General features: G+C 37.2%; 2 protein-coding genes across 2 annotated transcripts; one reads left to right on the top strand and one right to left on the bottom strand.

Annotated features, from left to right (window-relative positions):
- The first annotated feature begins 1017 nt into the window (after positions 1-1017).
- Positions 1018-7629, top strand: abhd11 (abhydrolase domain containing 11). The gene is made up of 6 exons (XM_052105007.1): positions 1018-1270; positions 3032-3167; positions 3262-3435; positions 3590-3760; positions 5032-5213; positions 5368-7629. Exons 1-6 carry the CDS (start codon positions 1116-1118, stop codon positions 5501-5503), a joined length of 954 nt encoding a protein of 317 aa, XP_051960967.1. The 5' UTR covers positions 1018-1115; the 3' UTR covers positions 5504-7629.
- Positions 7622-15329, bottom strand: bicdl2l (bicaudal-D-related protein 2-like). Its single transcript, XM_052105006.1, has 6 exons — positions 14940-15329; positions 13855-13977; positions 13502-13660; positions 13257-13330; positions 12891-13011; positions 7622-8538 (listed from the first exon to the last, which is right to left on the bottom strand). Exons 1-6 carry the CDS (start codon positions 15327-15329, stop codon positions 8233-8235), a joined length of 1173 nt encoding a protein of 390 aa, XP_051960966.1. The 3' UTR covers positions 7622-8232.
- Between the last annotated feature and the right edge of the window lie 141 nt (positions 15330-15470).

The following is a 15470-nucleotide window of genomic DNA, read 5'->3' as shown; positions in this document are numbered from 1 at the left end:
CACATGTACTGAGACAAATATAGCAAAAAAGTCTTTAGAGATAAGTTTATACCCTTGTTTCTTAATTTTGTATGAGCTTGATTCTTTCCTCATCATATGTTTTGCAAGAGAGAAGCACATGCTTGACAGTTTCCAGGTGATCAGTGTATACAGTTTCCTGATACATGCTTTTCTATTATATAAAGTGAACTGTTCAGACCAGAGTTCACCCATCACAAATCTGTCTTTGAATAATATATAGATGTCTTCCTCTTACTTCATTATCCCATCTATCTTGCCAGTTTTTGTTAGCAAACACTCTTAACCGTCCATTTAATCCTGCTTTACCCAATGTGATGTCTAAGTCTATCACTAGAGGTTTAGAGCTTCCTTTGCCAGATAATCAGCCTCTTCATTCCCTTCTACCCCTACGTGAGCTGGTACACATATGAAGAATATGACAGTGCCTAGTCTGTTAATTTTAAATATGCCTTGTTAAATTTCACAGACTATATCATCTCTGGATGATGGTTGCCAAGTTGCCAGACTTACCAATGCTGAATAAGAGCCAGTGCATAGGCCTACTAGAGCATTCATTGGTTGGACTTCCTTCACCCATTGCAGTGCTAATATAATTGGCAATAACTCTGTGGTATAAACTGATATATGGTCTGGTTGTCATTTTCTTTACATATATTTTAATATGTGGGGTGGATATTGCTAATGTTGGATGTCTGTATCTAAAAGGCGATTGGCTCTTATACCTGCAAGGCGGGACTTCCTTTGTTACATCCGTTGGCCGTTGCGATTGCTCCCATTCATTTTAATACGAGTGGCCCGTCTCTGCTAAACTATTTCTGGTTTGCTTAAGAATTTATCAGAATTTGTTTTCCTGTCTTTTTTTCTTGTTTTATTTATTTTCTTTTTTTAGTTTGTCTTTTTCTTTATTTATTTTTTATACTTTTATTAATCTCCTGTTTTTACTGGTGTGAGGTCTGATTTCAATATTTCTGACGTACAACGTCGTGACGTCATGTACGGTCTGGAATGTCGTGTGGCCCCGGTTAGCTAACAACAACGACCTTCGAGATCGCCAAACCCGTTTGAATGAATGCCGTTAAGACTCAGGCTTTAGCATGTCACGATTTTCCATCAGTAACCTCTACCGTATTTGGACGAGAGGAGTGTTTGGTGGGCCGTCGTCGTGTTTATCTGTTACCGGAGTTCGGGATTTTTGCAGCGGAGTCTCGCGACTGGACAGCGCTGGCAGTGACAGTGCACGCGCTGTCAGGTGCTCTCCATTTCATATTCTGATTCAAATATTGTAATCACTCAGGAATGCATGTGGTTCCCTGTACTTTATTTTAAAGTGATTGCATATGTATGCTGGATCGAATTAGCATATTAGCCAGTTAGATTTTTTTTAAATGTTTAAAAAAGGGTAAAACTACAGCAAAAATGTCGGCTGTTTATGCTTGTCATGCTCTGTTTTGGTTGTTTACACATAACGGTCACATTATAAAGTCATACATTAAATAGCTCGTTGGTTATGGTTATGAACAAGGTCGCGTGTTCACTCCACTTTAAAGGTTCTGTAAGCAATTTTAACCGTTCTCAAACTTGTATGGGCTAGTTGCACAAGACGCCATGGTTGATTTCTGGTGTAGAGACCGAAATCGCATTTTATGTGAGGTGTTTACAGTAAAGGGATTTAAAATGTATTGTAGCGTCGTAATGAAGACACGGGAGGCCGATCTCATTATCAGTGTGTTTATTTAATGCTGTTGTTGGCCACAACCACGCCGTACACCTGTAATTGTTAGGTGACACACATGAAACAGCGATTAATCCCTTCTGCACCCCTTTACACACACATACTGTACACGAAACATTCAGGAACAGCTCTCAATGCAAGCCAGTCAAATGCGTAACACAAGTAATTTCTCTTAACATTTCAGTACGTTACAGTATGTATGGATTACATCGATGACTATGAAGGTAAGAAATGATAATAAAGATCAGAAAGAGCAGTAGCTAATCTACATTTCTGTGAACATGAATAAACAGTGCTAGGTTTGATACAGATTTGTTATAATATACAATTGTAAGATGGATATACAACAGCAGTGTAAATAATGTCAGATAATCCACAATGTTTCTGTGAATGCCTTACTTCTAAATACACACATATGCAACTTTAATCACTTTCTGGGAACACTACAATAGGGTTTAATTAATAAACCATGGTGAATGCATTTGGTATAATGAACTAAAAATGCAAACATTTTTACAGCATTAATCTAGGTTAATGTTTAATTTAAATATACTGTTGTTCATTGGTAATTGCCATACATAATATATTTCCTCATGTAAAGGTATAGATAGAAACAGGGGTGTTTAATAATCAAAACAAGCAAGTACAACCCGTGGATGCTTCACGCTTCAACCCCCCACTCTTCTCTCTTTCTTTACTTGTAAACCTGCTCAAGCTGTTCTCAATAAAGTATTCTTTGAAAGTTTCTTCTCAAAGCAACAATAAAGCCATGTTTACACCATGATCACTGTGTGTGATCTTACTCCGTTTCAGTGCTCATACAACCGTTATTGTGTCGAAGTCTGTTCACCAATGTTTAATGTTTAACAGCACTACAGGAAACACCAACTGGGGAAACAGGGGGAAAAGACTTCGGCACAACACTGAACGTAAACATGCACACGCTCGCGTTGCTAAAGCTCACCGAGGCCATCTTGTGCACCAAGCCAACTGACAACCGTCAAACTGACCTCCACTGTTTTTAGTGATTAATGATGTCACTGAGACAATTTAATTTATATCTCTCGGGGAATAGGGGAACTTTCTGCTTGTCATTTCATTAAAAAAATCTCTTACAGCACCTTTAAGTATATTAACAAAAATAATTGAAATAATGTGACTTTAATTGTTTTGATCAAGTCAGGTCATATTTGTCATCCAGCATGTCAATGTTTTGATTGTGTGATAAGGTTTCAGTTCTCAGATCTTCATTGAACATGCATACTTGCTCTCTCCTAGCCCTGTTAACCTGACGTACGATGTGTTCGATGGGAAGGGAGACGGCACACCATTGGTGTTTCTACATGGTTTATTTGGGAGCAAGTCCAACTTTCACTCCATAGCCAAGTCCCTGGTACAGCGGACAGGAAGGAAGGTATGGTTTCATTTTCTTCAGTGGTTTAGAACGTGTGTGCTGTGGACTGTCCAGAGTCTTTTGTTAGTGTCCTGACTGCACTTTGTCTAGTTAGGTGCTGACAGTAGATGCTCGTAACCATGGCAAAAGCCCACACAGTCCTGTCCTGACCTACGAAGCAATGACCTGTGATCTGACACATCTGCTTGGCCAACTGCACATTGGGAAGTGTGTCCTGATTGGACACAGCATGGGAGGCAAAGTTGCAATGACGACAGCCCTGTCTCAGGTATTGTGTGCCACGTCCTGTCTGGGTTTAAAAATCACAGTTTTAAGAATTTCTTCAAATTGTGGCTGCACGTTCATACTCAACATATGTAATTTAACATTTGTTAACTAAAACAAAGAGTGTCTTAATGAATCTTTGTCTCTGTCTTATTCAGCCTAGTTTAGTGGAACGTCTGGTTGTTGTTGACATTAGCCCCTCTACGACCTCCGTCCACAGCAGTTTCCATGGCTACATTCAGGCAATGAAAGAAGTGAAGATAGCCAGCAACATCCCACGTTCCACAGCACGTAGACTGGCCGAGGACCAGCTCAGAAAGCTAGTTAAGGTAAATCCACAAGGTCTATATCAAAATTTCCCATTGTAAGCCCAAAGTATACTTTGATTTTGGCGCGAACACTCAGCGTCTGCATACAGTCGAGCATGAGCCTGTCAGAGTATACTCCATATGACCGTGCACGTACACAAGCGGTTGGTGCATGCGCTATAAAGATCTCTTTATAGTCCTTCAGACTTGAGTAATACAAATGGTACCTCCAGACCTCCTTACACATGCACTCTTGACTTGCACATCCACTGTTGTCGTTTTCACATTCGTCTCCTGTTATTTAGTGACGATTATATCGCCATTTGAATGCTTTTTTGTGACAGCAATGGCTTTGCAGTGAGTGTTGGGAGATTGTGGACACACTAATTAGTAGTGTCAATAATTACAGGCCCATGTTCATTGAATGCGTGGTTAGAAAAATCAGGCTGTGTGCATTCAATCCTCGGGCACTCTGCTGATGATAATTTTCATCATGTGTCCTGTACTTTGTATGTTTTATTTGATATACCACAGTAACCGCTTCCAAGCATACATCTAGTAAATATGTAAATGCAACATTGATAGAGTGGCATATAAGAATTTCAAAATCGTATTGTGTTCTGGAAGTAAAAATTCCATACATTTTTCCATTGGGAAGTGGATTTCTTTTTAACAATAACTTATAAACCTATAAAGACAGACCTACCATGAGCTCAGAGGTTGTTCATCAACGTTATTTCAACTTCATTTTTAAGTTTAATAGAGGAATTTCTGATAAACAACTACACTACCCATGGTCTTCAGGGGAAACGGTCCAACACTTTGAGAGTCCCAGCAAACAAGTTCTACAGCAACCGAAATAAACATACACTCTCAAACTACTTGTATATTTGCAAAAACCTGAATATTTGGCAATAAAATCTAAATAGATTTTTTCTATTCTTGGAATCAACAACTTTAAATCAATAGTTTTATATTTTTATCGTTTTTAATTTGACATCATTAGCTATGCTTCATGGGATTGTAGTTCATGCCCTCATGAAAGAGGTCAAGTACACAGTCTTGTACTTTTGTATATTTGTTTGATTTTCAAATACATTTATACTTCAAATTGAAGCATGTTGTGATTCACCTCGGAGCTGGTTGGTATGGTTCATGGCCTAGAACTCTTTTATGAAGAATTTAATTAAATTCCTATTGAAGAAATGTATGGGGAAAATACTTCTGGAACCAAGATGGCTGAAAAAGTGGGTGGGCACAAATCATCCAGTGGACATTTATGTAATTTGCAGGAGCGTTCAGTTCGTCAGTTCCTCCTCACAAACCTGGAGGAGCAAAATGGTGAGTACAGCTGGAGGATTAACCTGGAGGCCATCTCAAACCACCTAGAGGATGTCATAGGTTTTCCTGAATTTAACACCACTTATGAGGGCCCTACCCTTTTCTTGGGTGGCAGTAGTTCAGCCTACATAAGGTAATTATTTTTAGAACAGTTTTTAGAAATGATGGGGTTTATTTAATCTCTTTATGTCTTTTCTTTAATCAATGTTTGATTGTCTTTAAATGTATGTTTATTATTTAAATCTTTATCTCTTTTCATGCCCTGGTCACCTTGGTTATCCTCTTAGCTCAGAGGATTACCCAAAAATCCAGCAGCTTTTTCCCTGTGCAGATATCCAGTATATCCCAGATGCCAGTCACTGGATTCATGCTGATAAGCCATTGGATTTCATCAGCTCCATAATAACTTTCCTGCAATCATAGTCCATGTCTGAGGAGGAGGACATGTACTGTACAGGTGGGCCCAATGAGAAACGGACACTGAATATAGGGTATGGGTGTGGACCATGCTGATTTTTCCAAATAGTCCCTTACTTTAAAATGCACAATTGGACAGTTATATTGCTTGGTGAATTCATGTTTTAATGTTGTGGCATAGCATAGTATACTGAATACAGTTTCATTAAGAGGATATATATATACATATATATATATATAACAGAAATCTTGTCATTTGTTTAAAATGAGGATATTTGTTTGTAGATCAGAACAGTAAATCCAGTGGCTTGTTTCTGAATAACTTAGCTGCATAATTCACTGTTTGACAATTAGACTAGACTGACATTTTCAGTTTTTTTAATTGTATAAACGTCTTTTAAAGTTTGCTTTGTTTTTGTTTTTTGGCCAACATAATGTTGACATGGACATACTTGCGCTGCAGCTCTAATAAGAAATATAAAGCTGTCTATGCAAACAATGCTATATGATGTTCTCTAAGATTGGTCTTTAGAATGTTTTAATAACAGTTAAAGTTAAGCTGTTATTTAAAGCAGTTTTGTAATGTGTTACTTAACTGTTGGAATGAAGCTGAGGTACTGTAATGTAACTCAAATGGATAACCTTAAGAGTTAGGCTTTGAGGTACTACACTTGCATTCTGTTTGCAGGTTCAGCAGCACTGTTTTTCTAGAAAAAAAGTTTTATTTTTGACTGCTTTTCTTGCAAGCCCATTCAACCCTTAGGTATTTTTTTATTTTTATTCATCATAGTTAATGTATAAATAGATAAACTACATGCATGTAGCCCACATGTGATAAAATGTCTGTTTAGTTGCTTTTTCAAACTTGTACCTTTTAGATACTGCATAGCTATGATGTTTTGTATCATGTACGTTAGTGTGATTTAAAGAGAGAACAATGTGCCTACTTCTGCACACTTTCTTTTTAGCTTGGTAGGATTTTCCCTGTTCTGGTTGTCAGTTTTTGAAATAACAAAGCAGGAGTTTATGAGAAACATTTCCTCGACCAGTGGTGGCTAACAATGAGCACGTTTACATGCACGTTCTTACAACGATTATGCTTTATAAGCCGACAAAATCTGCGTTCACATAACTGCAATAAACCACATTCCTTTATCAGCATAATGGCCATAAACAGGTTATGAATAACCCGATCGACACGGGTAGATTTTTGCACATTACGCCGATTTCACATGCCATGTAAGCACCTTACACAGTGTTCTTACTGGCTCATCCAATGTGTGCACATGTTGAACACATGCCTCTACACGGTTTGACGTCAAAAGTAAAGACTAACGCAATTATTTAAAATGTCATGTAAATGCGGATTTCTTGCCTTGTCAGATTTTTAAATAAGCTGATTGTAGAGAGTAATCCGCGTATTGGTGTGCAGGTAAACAGGCTCATTGTGTGTGTGGCATAACATTTTGTTTTGTTTTTATTTTTTTAAAGATTACTCAATTCAATTTGATTAAATTGAAATGCGTAAATCTTAAAATTCTTTTCAGAGTGTACATTTATCTAGAATAAATATAAACGCACTGTTTTTGGCAGCTCGGTTTAAGAACTGCCATCACAAGGGTATATTTTGTTAATTTCGAAAGTTTCAATGTTTGTACATGAGTAGTTTGTATGTCTATAAACTTGTATTTGAACCTGTATTTAAATGTATAATATAATAAATATTATATTTATTACTACTGTATCTTAATAATCAAGAAATATGCTGCAAAAGTACTTGAGAACCTAATGCACAAACATCTATGTTAATGTGTTTACACTAACCAGTGCTGTCAATGCTGCATTTATGTTTTTTTTAATTTGCTTGTTTACAGAATACTGTTTCAGTTGTATTTTGAAAGTGATTAGACTTTGTCATGGCGCTCACAGTATTTTGATATATGTTCATTAAACAATGTATTCCTATTGTATTTGAGTAAAATATTATTTGGCTTCATGCAGTCTTGTTTGTTTGAAGTGGAGGTGTGTATCGTTTCTATTTGGTACATGGTGAAAATGGCTCTTTGTTCTATAGTTTTAATGTCTCTGCGTATCTGTGTGCAGATATGTCAATACTCAATAAATGTACAAGTCTCCAATCTGATGTATGCGTAGAAATGATTGCCACATACAGTAACTTTCCTATAGTCACCTTTATAGACCTTATTCACGGTAGCGCCATCTTTATTATTAAAAATCTTCATTTTTAATGGGAATGACAAGGAGGCTGTGAGGGATAGACATATATCTTTTCAATGGCATGCTGTAAAATGCTAGATCACATCTGAGTTTTTTGTCTAATGAATGTTCTTGAATACGTTTTTGCAATGTTCTGTCCAAAGACACTTTAAACTGCAATACAACACATTGAAGAGGGCACGTGCTGTGAAAAAGGTCTATATGGCCCTATAAAATCAGCCTTGAATTCTACATTGTTGTGTCTTTGTAACCTTTATTCCCATTTCTTAAAATAGGACGTTTAAATAAGTTATGTCATTCATTGACTGTGGGTCAACAGAAATCTCAGAGTATCACAATCGTAGATCAACTCAAGTTCGTTCCACTTTTATAATGAAAGGAAAAATAATATATTGATTTATCATATTATGACATACACTGGTGACCTAAATCAATGAACACCCATTGTTAATTTAACAGTGATGAACAATACAGAAGTGGATGTTATGCCTAACACATCAGTCCAATGAAACTGTTTGAAAATGGTATTCTCTGTTGATCTTTTGTGTCTGAGACTCTTTGACAGTTCCGTGTGTACCAGTTCTCCCGCGTCTGAATTTGTCCTTCCATCTCTGTGTCCCTGGAGTGTTAGGAGATGGAGATTGTGATAGAGACACAGGCACATGTGTTAAGGTGGGAAAATCTGGGTTTGGAGGGAGGGGCTTATTTGATCGCCGCAGAACCCCAAACCCTTTAGACTTCTTCCGAGCCTGTTCCTCCTGTTGTTTCATAAGCTGGTGATGAAGAATGGTCTGTACATCATCCTGTAAGAGACATTTCAGTGTTAACACATGCCCAACATGCATGGATTATTGATATCTATATGAGGAAAATGCATATATATATATATATATATATATATATATATATATATATATATATATATATATATATATATTAGTCTTTTATATTTTAATAGGTATGATGGAAACCTGTCCAGATGGCTACATAGGCTCAAGACCTGACAGTCCTAGCAGATGTTCTACAGACTTCATCCTAAGAGTTTACACTTCCCTCTAGTTTACATTAAACAATATTATAAATTATAATCAGTATAATGTACATTTTTTGGATTAATATATTGCTCTACAAGTCTGAAATAAGGTATTTTAAGGGTATACAGTAGTTCACCCCAAAATAAAAACTGTCATCATTTACCCACCCTGATGTTGTTTCAAACCATATTATATATTTTTCTTCCGTTGAACACAACATATATATATATAATATCAGTTGAAGTCAGAAGTTTACATACACTTAGGTTATAGTCATTAAAATTCATATTGGCAAACTATAGTTTTGTCAAGTCATGTAGGACATCTACTTTGTAAATGACACATTATTTACAGACAGATTGTTTCACTTTTAATTGACTATCACAATTCCAGCGGGTCAGAAGTTAACTGTGCCTTTAAGCAGCTTGAAAAAAATATGTCACGCATTTATAATTAATGCCTGAATGTACCACATTCATCTGTACAAAGAATAGTACACAGGCATCATATCACTCAGGAATGAGACGCATTCTGTCTCCTAGAGATGAGTTTGGTGTGAAAAATGCAAATCAATCCCAGAACAACAGCAAAGGACTTTGTGAAGATGCTGAAGGAAACAGGTAAACAAGTATCTATATCCACAGTAAAACAAGTCCAATATCAACATAAACTGAAAGGCTGCTCAGCAAGGAAGAATCCACTGCTCCAAAATTGCCGTAAAAAAGCCAGACTACAGTTTGAATATGCACATGGGGACGAAGATCTTACTTTTTGGAGAAATGTTCTCTGGTCTGATGAAACAAAATTTTAACCGCTTGGCCATAATGACCATCGTTATGTTTGGAGGAAAAATGGTGAGGCTTGCAAGCTGAAGAACACCATCCCAACCATTAAGCATGAGGGTAGCAGCATGTTGTGGGGGTCCTTTGCTGCAGGAGGGACTGGTGCACTTCACAAAATATATTGCATCATGAGGAAGGAAAATTATGTGGATATATTGAAGCAACATCTCAAGACTTCAGCCAGGAAGTTAAAGCTCGTCGCAAATGGATCTTCCATGGACAATGACCCCATGCATACCCCCATTGTAGTGGCAAAATTACTTAAGGAAAAGAAAGTCAAGGTATTGGAGTGGCCATCACAAATCCCTGACCTCATCCCAAAGAAATTTTGTGGGAAGAACTGAAAATGCATGTGTGAGCAAGGAGGCCTACAAACCTGACTCAGTTACACTAGTTCTGTCTGGAGGAAGGGGCCAAAATTCCTTCTAATTGTGAGAAGCTTTTGGAAGGCTACTCAAAAAATTTGACCCAAGTTAAACAATTTAAAGGCAATGCTACGAAATACTAACAAAGTGTATGTAAACTTCTGACCCAATGGAAATGTAATGAAAGAAATAAAAACTGAAATAAATAATTCTCTCTACTATTATTCTGACATTTCACATTCATAAATTGAAGTAGTGATCCTTACTGACCTAAGACAGGGAATGTTTTCTACAATTAAATGTCAAGAATTGTGAAACTTCTGACTTCAACTGGATATATATATATAGACACACACACACACACACACACACACACACACACACACACACACACACACACACACACACACACATACTGTATATACACTCAATAGCCACTTTATTAGGAACACCTTTACATCTACATATTTAAGCAATTATGCCAATCATGTGTCAGCAGTGTAATGTATAAAATCATAGAAATGTGGTAGCAACAGAGTATATACAGTGGGTACGGAAATTATTCAGACCCCCTTACATTTTTCACTCTTTGTTATATTGCAGCCATTTGCTAAAATCATTTAAGTTCATTTTTTTTCCTCATTATTGTACACATAGCACCCCATATTGACAGAAAAACACAGAATTGTTGACATTTTTACACATTTATTAATAAAGAAAAACTGAAATATCACATGGTCCTAAGTATTCAGACCCTTTGCTGTGACACTCATATATTTAACTCAGGTGCTGTCCATTTCTTCTGATCATCCTTGAGATGGTTCTACACCTTCAATTGAGTCCAGCTGTGTTTGATTATACTGATTGGACTTGATTAGGAAAGCCACACACCTGTCTATATAAGACCTTACAGCTCACAGTGCATGTCAGAGCAAATGAGAATCATGAGGTCAAAGGAACTGCCTGAAGAGCTCAGAGACAGAATTGTGGCAAGGCACAGATCTGGCCAAGGTTACAAAAAAATTTCTGCTGCCCTTAATGTTCATAAGAGCACAGTGGCCTCCATAATCCTTAAATGGAAGACGTTTGAGACGACCAGAACCCTTCCTAGAGCTGGCCGTCTGGCCAAACTGAGCTATCGGGGGAGAAGATCCTTGGTGAGAGAGGTAAAGAAGAACCCAAAGATCACTGTGGCTGAGCTCCAGAGATGCAGTCAGGAGATGGGAGAAAGTTGTAATAAGTCAACCATCACTGCAGCCATCCACCAGTCGGGGCTTTATGGCAGAGTGGCCCGACGGAAGCCTCTCCTCAGTGCAAGACACATGAAAAAACACCTGAAGGACTCCAAGATGGTGATAAATAAGATTCTCTGATCTGATGAGACCAAGATAGAACTTTTTGGCCTTAATTCTAAGCGGTATGTGTGGAGAAAACCAGGCACTGCTCATCACCTGTCCAATACAGTCTCAACAGTGAAGCATGGTGGTGGCAGCATCATGCTGTGGGGGTGTTTTTCAGCTGCAGGGACAGGACGACTGGTTGCAATCGAGGGAAAGATGAATGCAGCCAAGTACAGGGATATCCTGGACGAAAACCTTCTCCAGAGTGCTCTGGACCTCAGACTGGGCCGAAGGTTCACCTTCCAACAAGACAATGACCCTAAGCACACCGCTAAAATAACGAAGGAGTGGCTTCACAACAACTCTGTGACTGTTCTTGAATGGCCCAGCCAGAGCCCTGACTTAAACCCAATTGAGCATCTCTGGAGAGACCTGAAAATTGCTGTCCACCAACGTTTACCATCCAACCTGACAGAACTGGAGAGGATCTGCAAGGAGGAATGGCAGAGGATACCCAAATCCAGATGTGAAAAACTTGTTGCATCTTTCCCAAAAAGACTCATGGCTGTATTAGATCAAAAGGGTGCTTCTACTAAATACTGAACAAAGGGTCTGAATACTTAGGACCATGTGATATTTCAGTTTTTCTTTTTTAATAAATGTGCAAAAATGTCAACAATTCTGTGTTTTTCTGTCAATATGGGGTGCTATGTGTACAATAATGAGGAAAAAAATGAACTTAAATGATTTTAGCAAATGGCTGCAATATAACAAGAGTGAAACATTTAAAGGGGTCTGAATACTTTCCGTACCCACTATATATATATATATATATATATATTTTTATTATTATTTTTATTAACTTTCAGTACAATAAACAGAGTGGATTTTTCTACCTGGCCACCTTGTTTGAGGCCACATCACAACAATGATCAGATCTGCTGTAGCACCCTGCTAAAATCTCCTCCGCCTATTTTTCTAAATTGCTTCCGCGATTTACAAGGAAATTTCATATTGATACATTATTATTAATAATGTGAGATTATTAAGATGTTTTAATTTTATTTAATTATTTCTGGATGACCAGAAGTGCATCTTTAGATTTGGGCTCGAACGGGCCCTCGAGCTCCTGCTGCTCCATTCTGTGCACGCCACTGATAAAGGTGAATAAATGATGACAACATTTTAATTTCTGGGTAACTTATCCCTTTAATATGTTGACAGGCTAATTTATAAAATAATTGAGTGAATTTGAAATCGTTGCTACTGGAAATGTAAGTTGGTTAAAATTCTGCTGACATTTTTTTTTTACTGAAATTTCACCATTTCTATCATGTTAAAAATATCTGTGTTCTTGTTGCTGCTTTGAAGTTAGCTAAAAGTTAGCTTTAAAAGATGGAAAAATGTATTTAGCCAGTTATGGTTTTAAACTTATTTTAAATCTCCTATTAGCACAAGAAGGCTCATTAGAAACTTTGTTTTGAGTGAGTCCCTAGAAGACAACCTCAGAAGTTCGGAATCAAAAGATTGTCCTCATTTCACTGTCAGTAAAATATGAGACTGTTTAAACATACTTTCCAGGCTTCCAGTTCTATGGACATTTCTAGTCGACTTTGAACAGCCTCCAAAAGTTGGTTGTTCAGTGTCATCAATTCGTTCTTGCTTTTCAATAGCTCAGACTCCATTGCCTGTTTCCTGCATTGAAATAATAATAATAATTATATATATATATATATATATATATATATATATATATATATATATATATATATATATATATATATAAACTAACAACAACAACAACAACAAACATTGAAGTACTTTTCTTTAACAGTTCATGTGCCAAATTAAAGAATATTTAAAAAAAAAAAGAGTTTGTCATCCGTTAGCTAGTGTATATATTTATCTGTTTGGTCTACATAGGTATCAACCCAACTCACTTTGCAATGGCCTTATCCCTTTCATGTAGTGCTTGCTGCAAAATGGCAGCATCTTCCCCTGTTTTCAGCTTTCCCTGCAAATGATAACATACAGATTGTATTTTTATTTTTTTAATGGTTCTGGTACTGTTCTTAGGAGTCATAGCATGTAAATGCAATGATTACTAACAGAGGAGGGATGTTCATTTCATGAGCTCAAAAAGAAGGCATGCCCAATATGAGCTGATGGCATGGTTAAAGCTCACCTGAGAGGTATGATTAAGGGCAAGTCTACGGGCCACGTTCTGCAGTTGAATCAGTGCAATATCCAAAGGGTTGGCCTGGGAGGGCTGATTTAATTCTGCAGTCTCAAACTCCGTCATAGGGAGTAGCAGATTCACAATAGACTGAATCTCCTCTGTCACCTAGAGTTTTTACACCACAAAAACAATGAAGATATTTAGGACAAACCCTGCTTGCATCAATTCATTTATTTTAATGAGGCAGTCTGTAGACAAGATAAGAATTGAGCATTAAAAGTCTCGGTTATAACAAAGTCAAATTAAAAGTTTTTATAAGATTGAAAGTTATTTTTTAAACATATAAGACACAGACTCACCTGTTCGCTGTTTTGACTCCAACAAGGTCCGCTTTCGCTCTGCCTTTGCAGTCTATCCACCTGAGCCTTAAGCTTTAGACTGCGCTGTTGTGATAGTTCAACCTCCCTTTTTACTTGCTTCAGCTACCGCCATAGAGACAATGTGTAAGGTGAGCATGCACAACAACATACATGACTCTATTCTTATGGGTGGATATGGCCACAATGTACTGTAAATACACTTGTGATGCATGTGTAAGACCATTCAAAATTTTACCAGTGACACTCAGTCCCACTTTTTATCACACGATGTAACCAAATATTACTGAGAGTATTCAAAAGTTTAAGAAGCAGTTACTGAAAAACTATTGTTTCACTCAATGTCTATCATGGTTATGGCCCTGGTCACACACCTGCAAACATAAATACAGCCTTGTGTGTTTTAAAACCCTGCTATTCCAGATTATTTAGAATGATAAGACAGATGGAATCTCCAGGCACAAAATGGAAACATTCCACACCAAATCTAAAATAGCTCATATTTCATCTTTGTTTGAAATCATGTGATTTTTTTTTGATCAACTTGATTGAAACATGTTTAGGAAAATATTAATTATGGAGCAAGTGAAATCAACCAATATTCTTTTTAAAGTTTCTTCTGGATATCCTATGTTTGCTGTAAATATGGCCATAAACAAAGAAACTCATATTTGTGATTAGCAAGTCAGAAATTAAAGTAAATTAATGAATAAAAAGCCCTATTCCCTGGTCCTCTCATTGTTTGTACACTGCATTTTTCCCTTTTGATGTGTCTTTTCGGTAACACTTTACAATTAGGTTCCATTTGTTAACATTAGTTAATGCATTAGGGATCATGAACTAACAACGACCAGTCATTTTTTTACAGCATTAATACATTTTTGTCAATGCTAGTTAATAAAAATAGAATTGTTCATTTAAAAAATGTATTACCTTGAAATTAACATTAACCAAGATTAATAAATGCTATAAAAGTAGCTATTGTTAAATATTAGTTCATGTTAACTAATGTGGTTAACTAATGTCAACAAATGGAACCTTATTATAAAGTGTTTGTTCTGACTCACCGTGGCAGACACCGGGCTGGACACGCGTCTGCGGATGGGGCTCCCACTACGGAGCAGATCCGGTAACGCTTCATCTAAGTGTGATCGAATGGGTTTCCTTGGAGGCGAATCTGGGTCAGAATCTTCAGCCACAGTCATCTGGTCTGGGTCATCAATCTGGCCTGTCACAGTAGAATGGCGATTGTCCCCAACCACTGGCAGCTGTTCTTGTAGCTCATCCAATGTGGGCAGTTGTGAGTTGTGAGCTCTGTTTGTGTCATTGTTTTGACTTGAAACAGAATTACCATCATCAGTTAATCGTTTATGTATTTCCTCAGTGGAAAGAGATGATTCCAAGAGGTCCCTTATTGAGTGCAGGGTGACTGGTGCATCTGTCCTATACGTCTCCATTGTTCGACTGGCAAGTTCTCTTTAACTGTGATAACACTTAAAGACAAAACCGTGTGGAGACAATGCACATAAACCAGTTTTTCCTGCCTTTAGACGCTCAGAAATGTCATGTGCGTCAACAAGCCCATCAGAGTTTGACAT

The sequence above is a fragment of the Xyrauchen texanus genome, chromosome 34, assembly GCF_025860055.1.
Source record: "Xyrauchen texanus isolate HMW12.3.18 chromosome 34, RBS_HiC_50CHRs, whole genome shotgun sequence".
Lineage (NCBI taxonomy): Eukaryota > Metazoa > Chordata > Actinopteri > Cypriniformes > Catostomidae > Xyrauchen > Xyrauchen texanus.
Note: the sequence above shows the minus strand (reverse complement) of the source record. Positions and strands in the feature narration are given on the sequence as shown.

Bases quoted from the DNA above. Each gene is read 5' to 3' on its own strand.
- abhd11 (XM_052105007.1), top strand. From the start codon at position 1,116: ATGTCACGATTTTCCATCAGTAACCTCTACCGTATTTGGACGAGAGGA. The intron at 3,436-3,589 runs GTATTGTGTGCC...TGTCTTATTCAG, and splicing joins TGACGACAGCCCTGTCTCAG to CCTAGTTTAGTGGAACGTCT. The intron at 3,761-5,031 runs GTAAATCCACAA...TGTAATTTGCAG, and splicing joins AGCTCAGAAAGCTAGTTAAG to GAGCGTTCAGTTCGTCAGTT.
- bicdl2l (XM_052105006.1), bottom strand. From the start codon at position 15,329: ATGGAGACGTATAGGACAGATGCACCAGTCACCCTGCACTCAATAAGG. The intron at 13,978-14,939 runs GTGAGTCAGAAC...CTATGGCGGTAG, and splicing joins CCAGCCCGGTGTCTGCCACG to CTGAAGCAAGTAAAAAGGGA. The intron at 13,661-13,854 runs GTGAGTCTGTGT...TAAAAACTCTAG, and splicing joins GGAGTCAAAACAGCGAACAG to GTGACAGAGGAGATTCAGTC.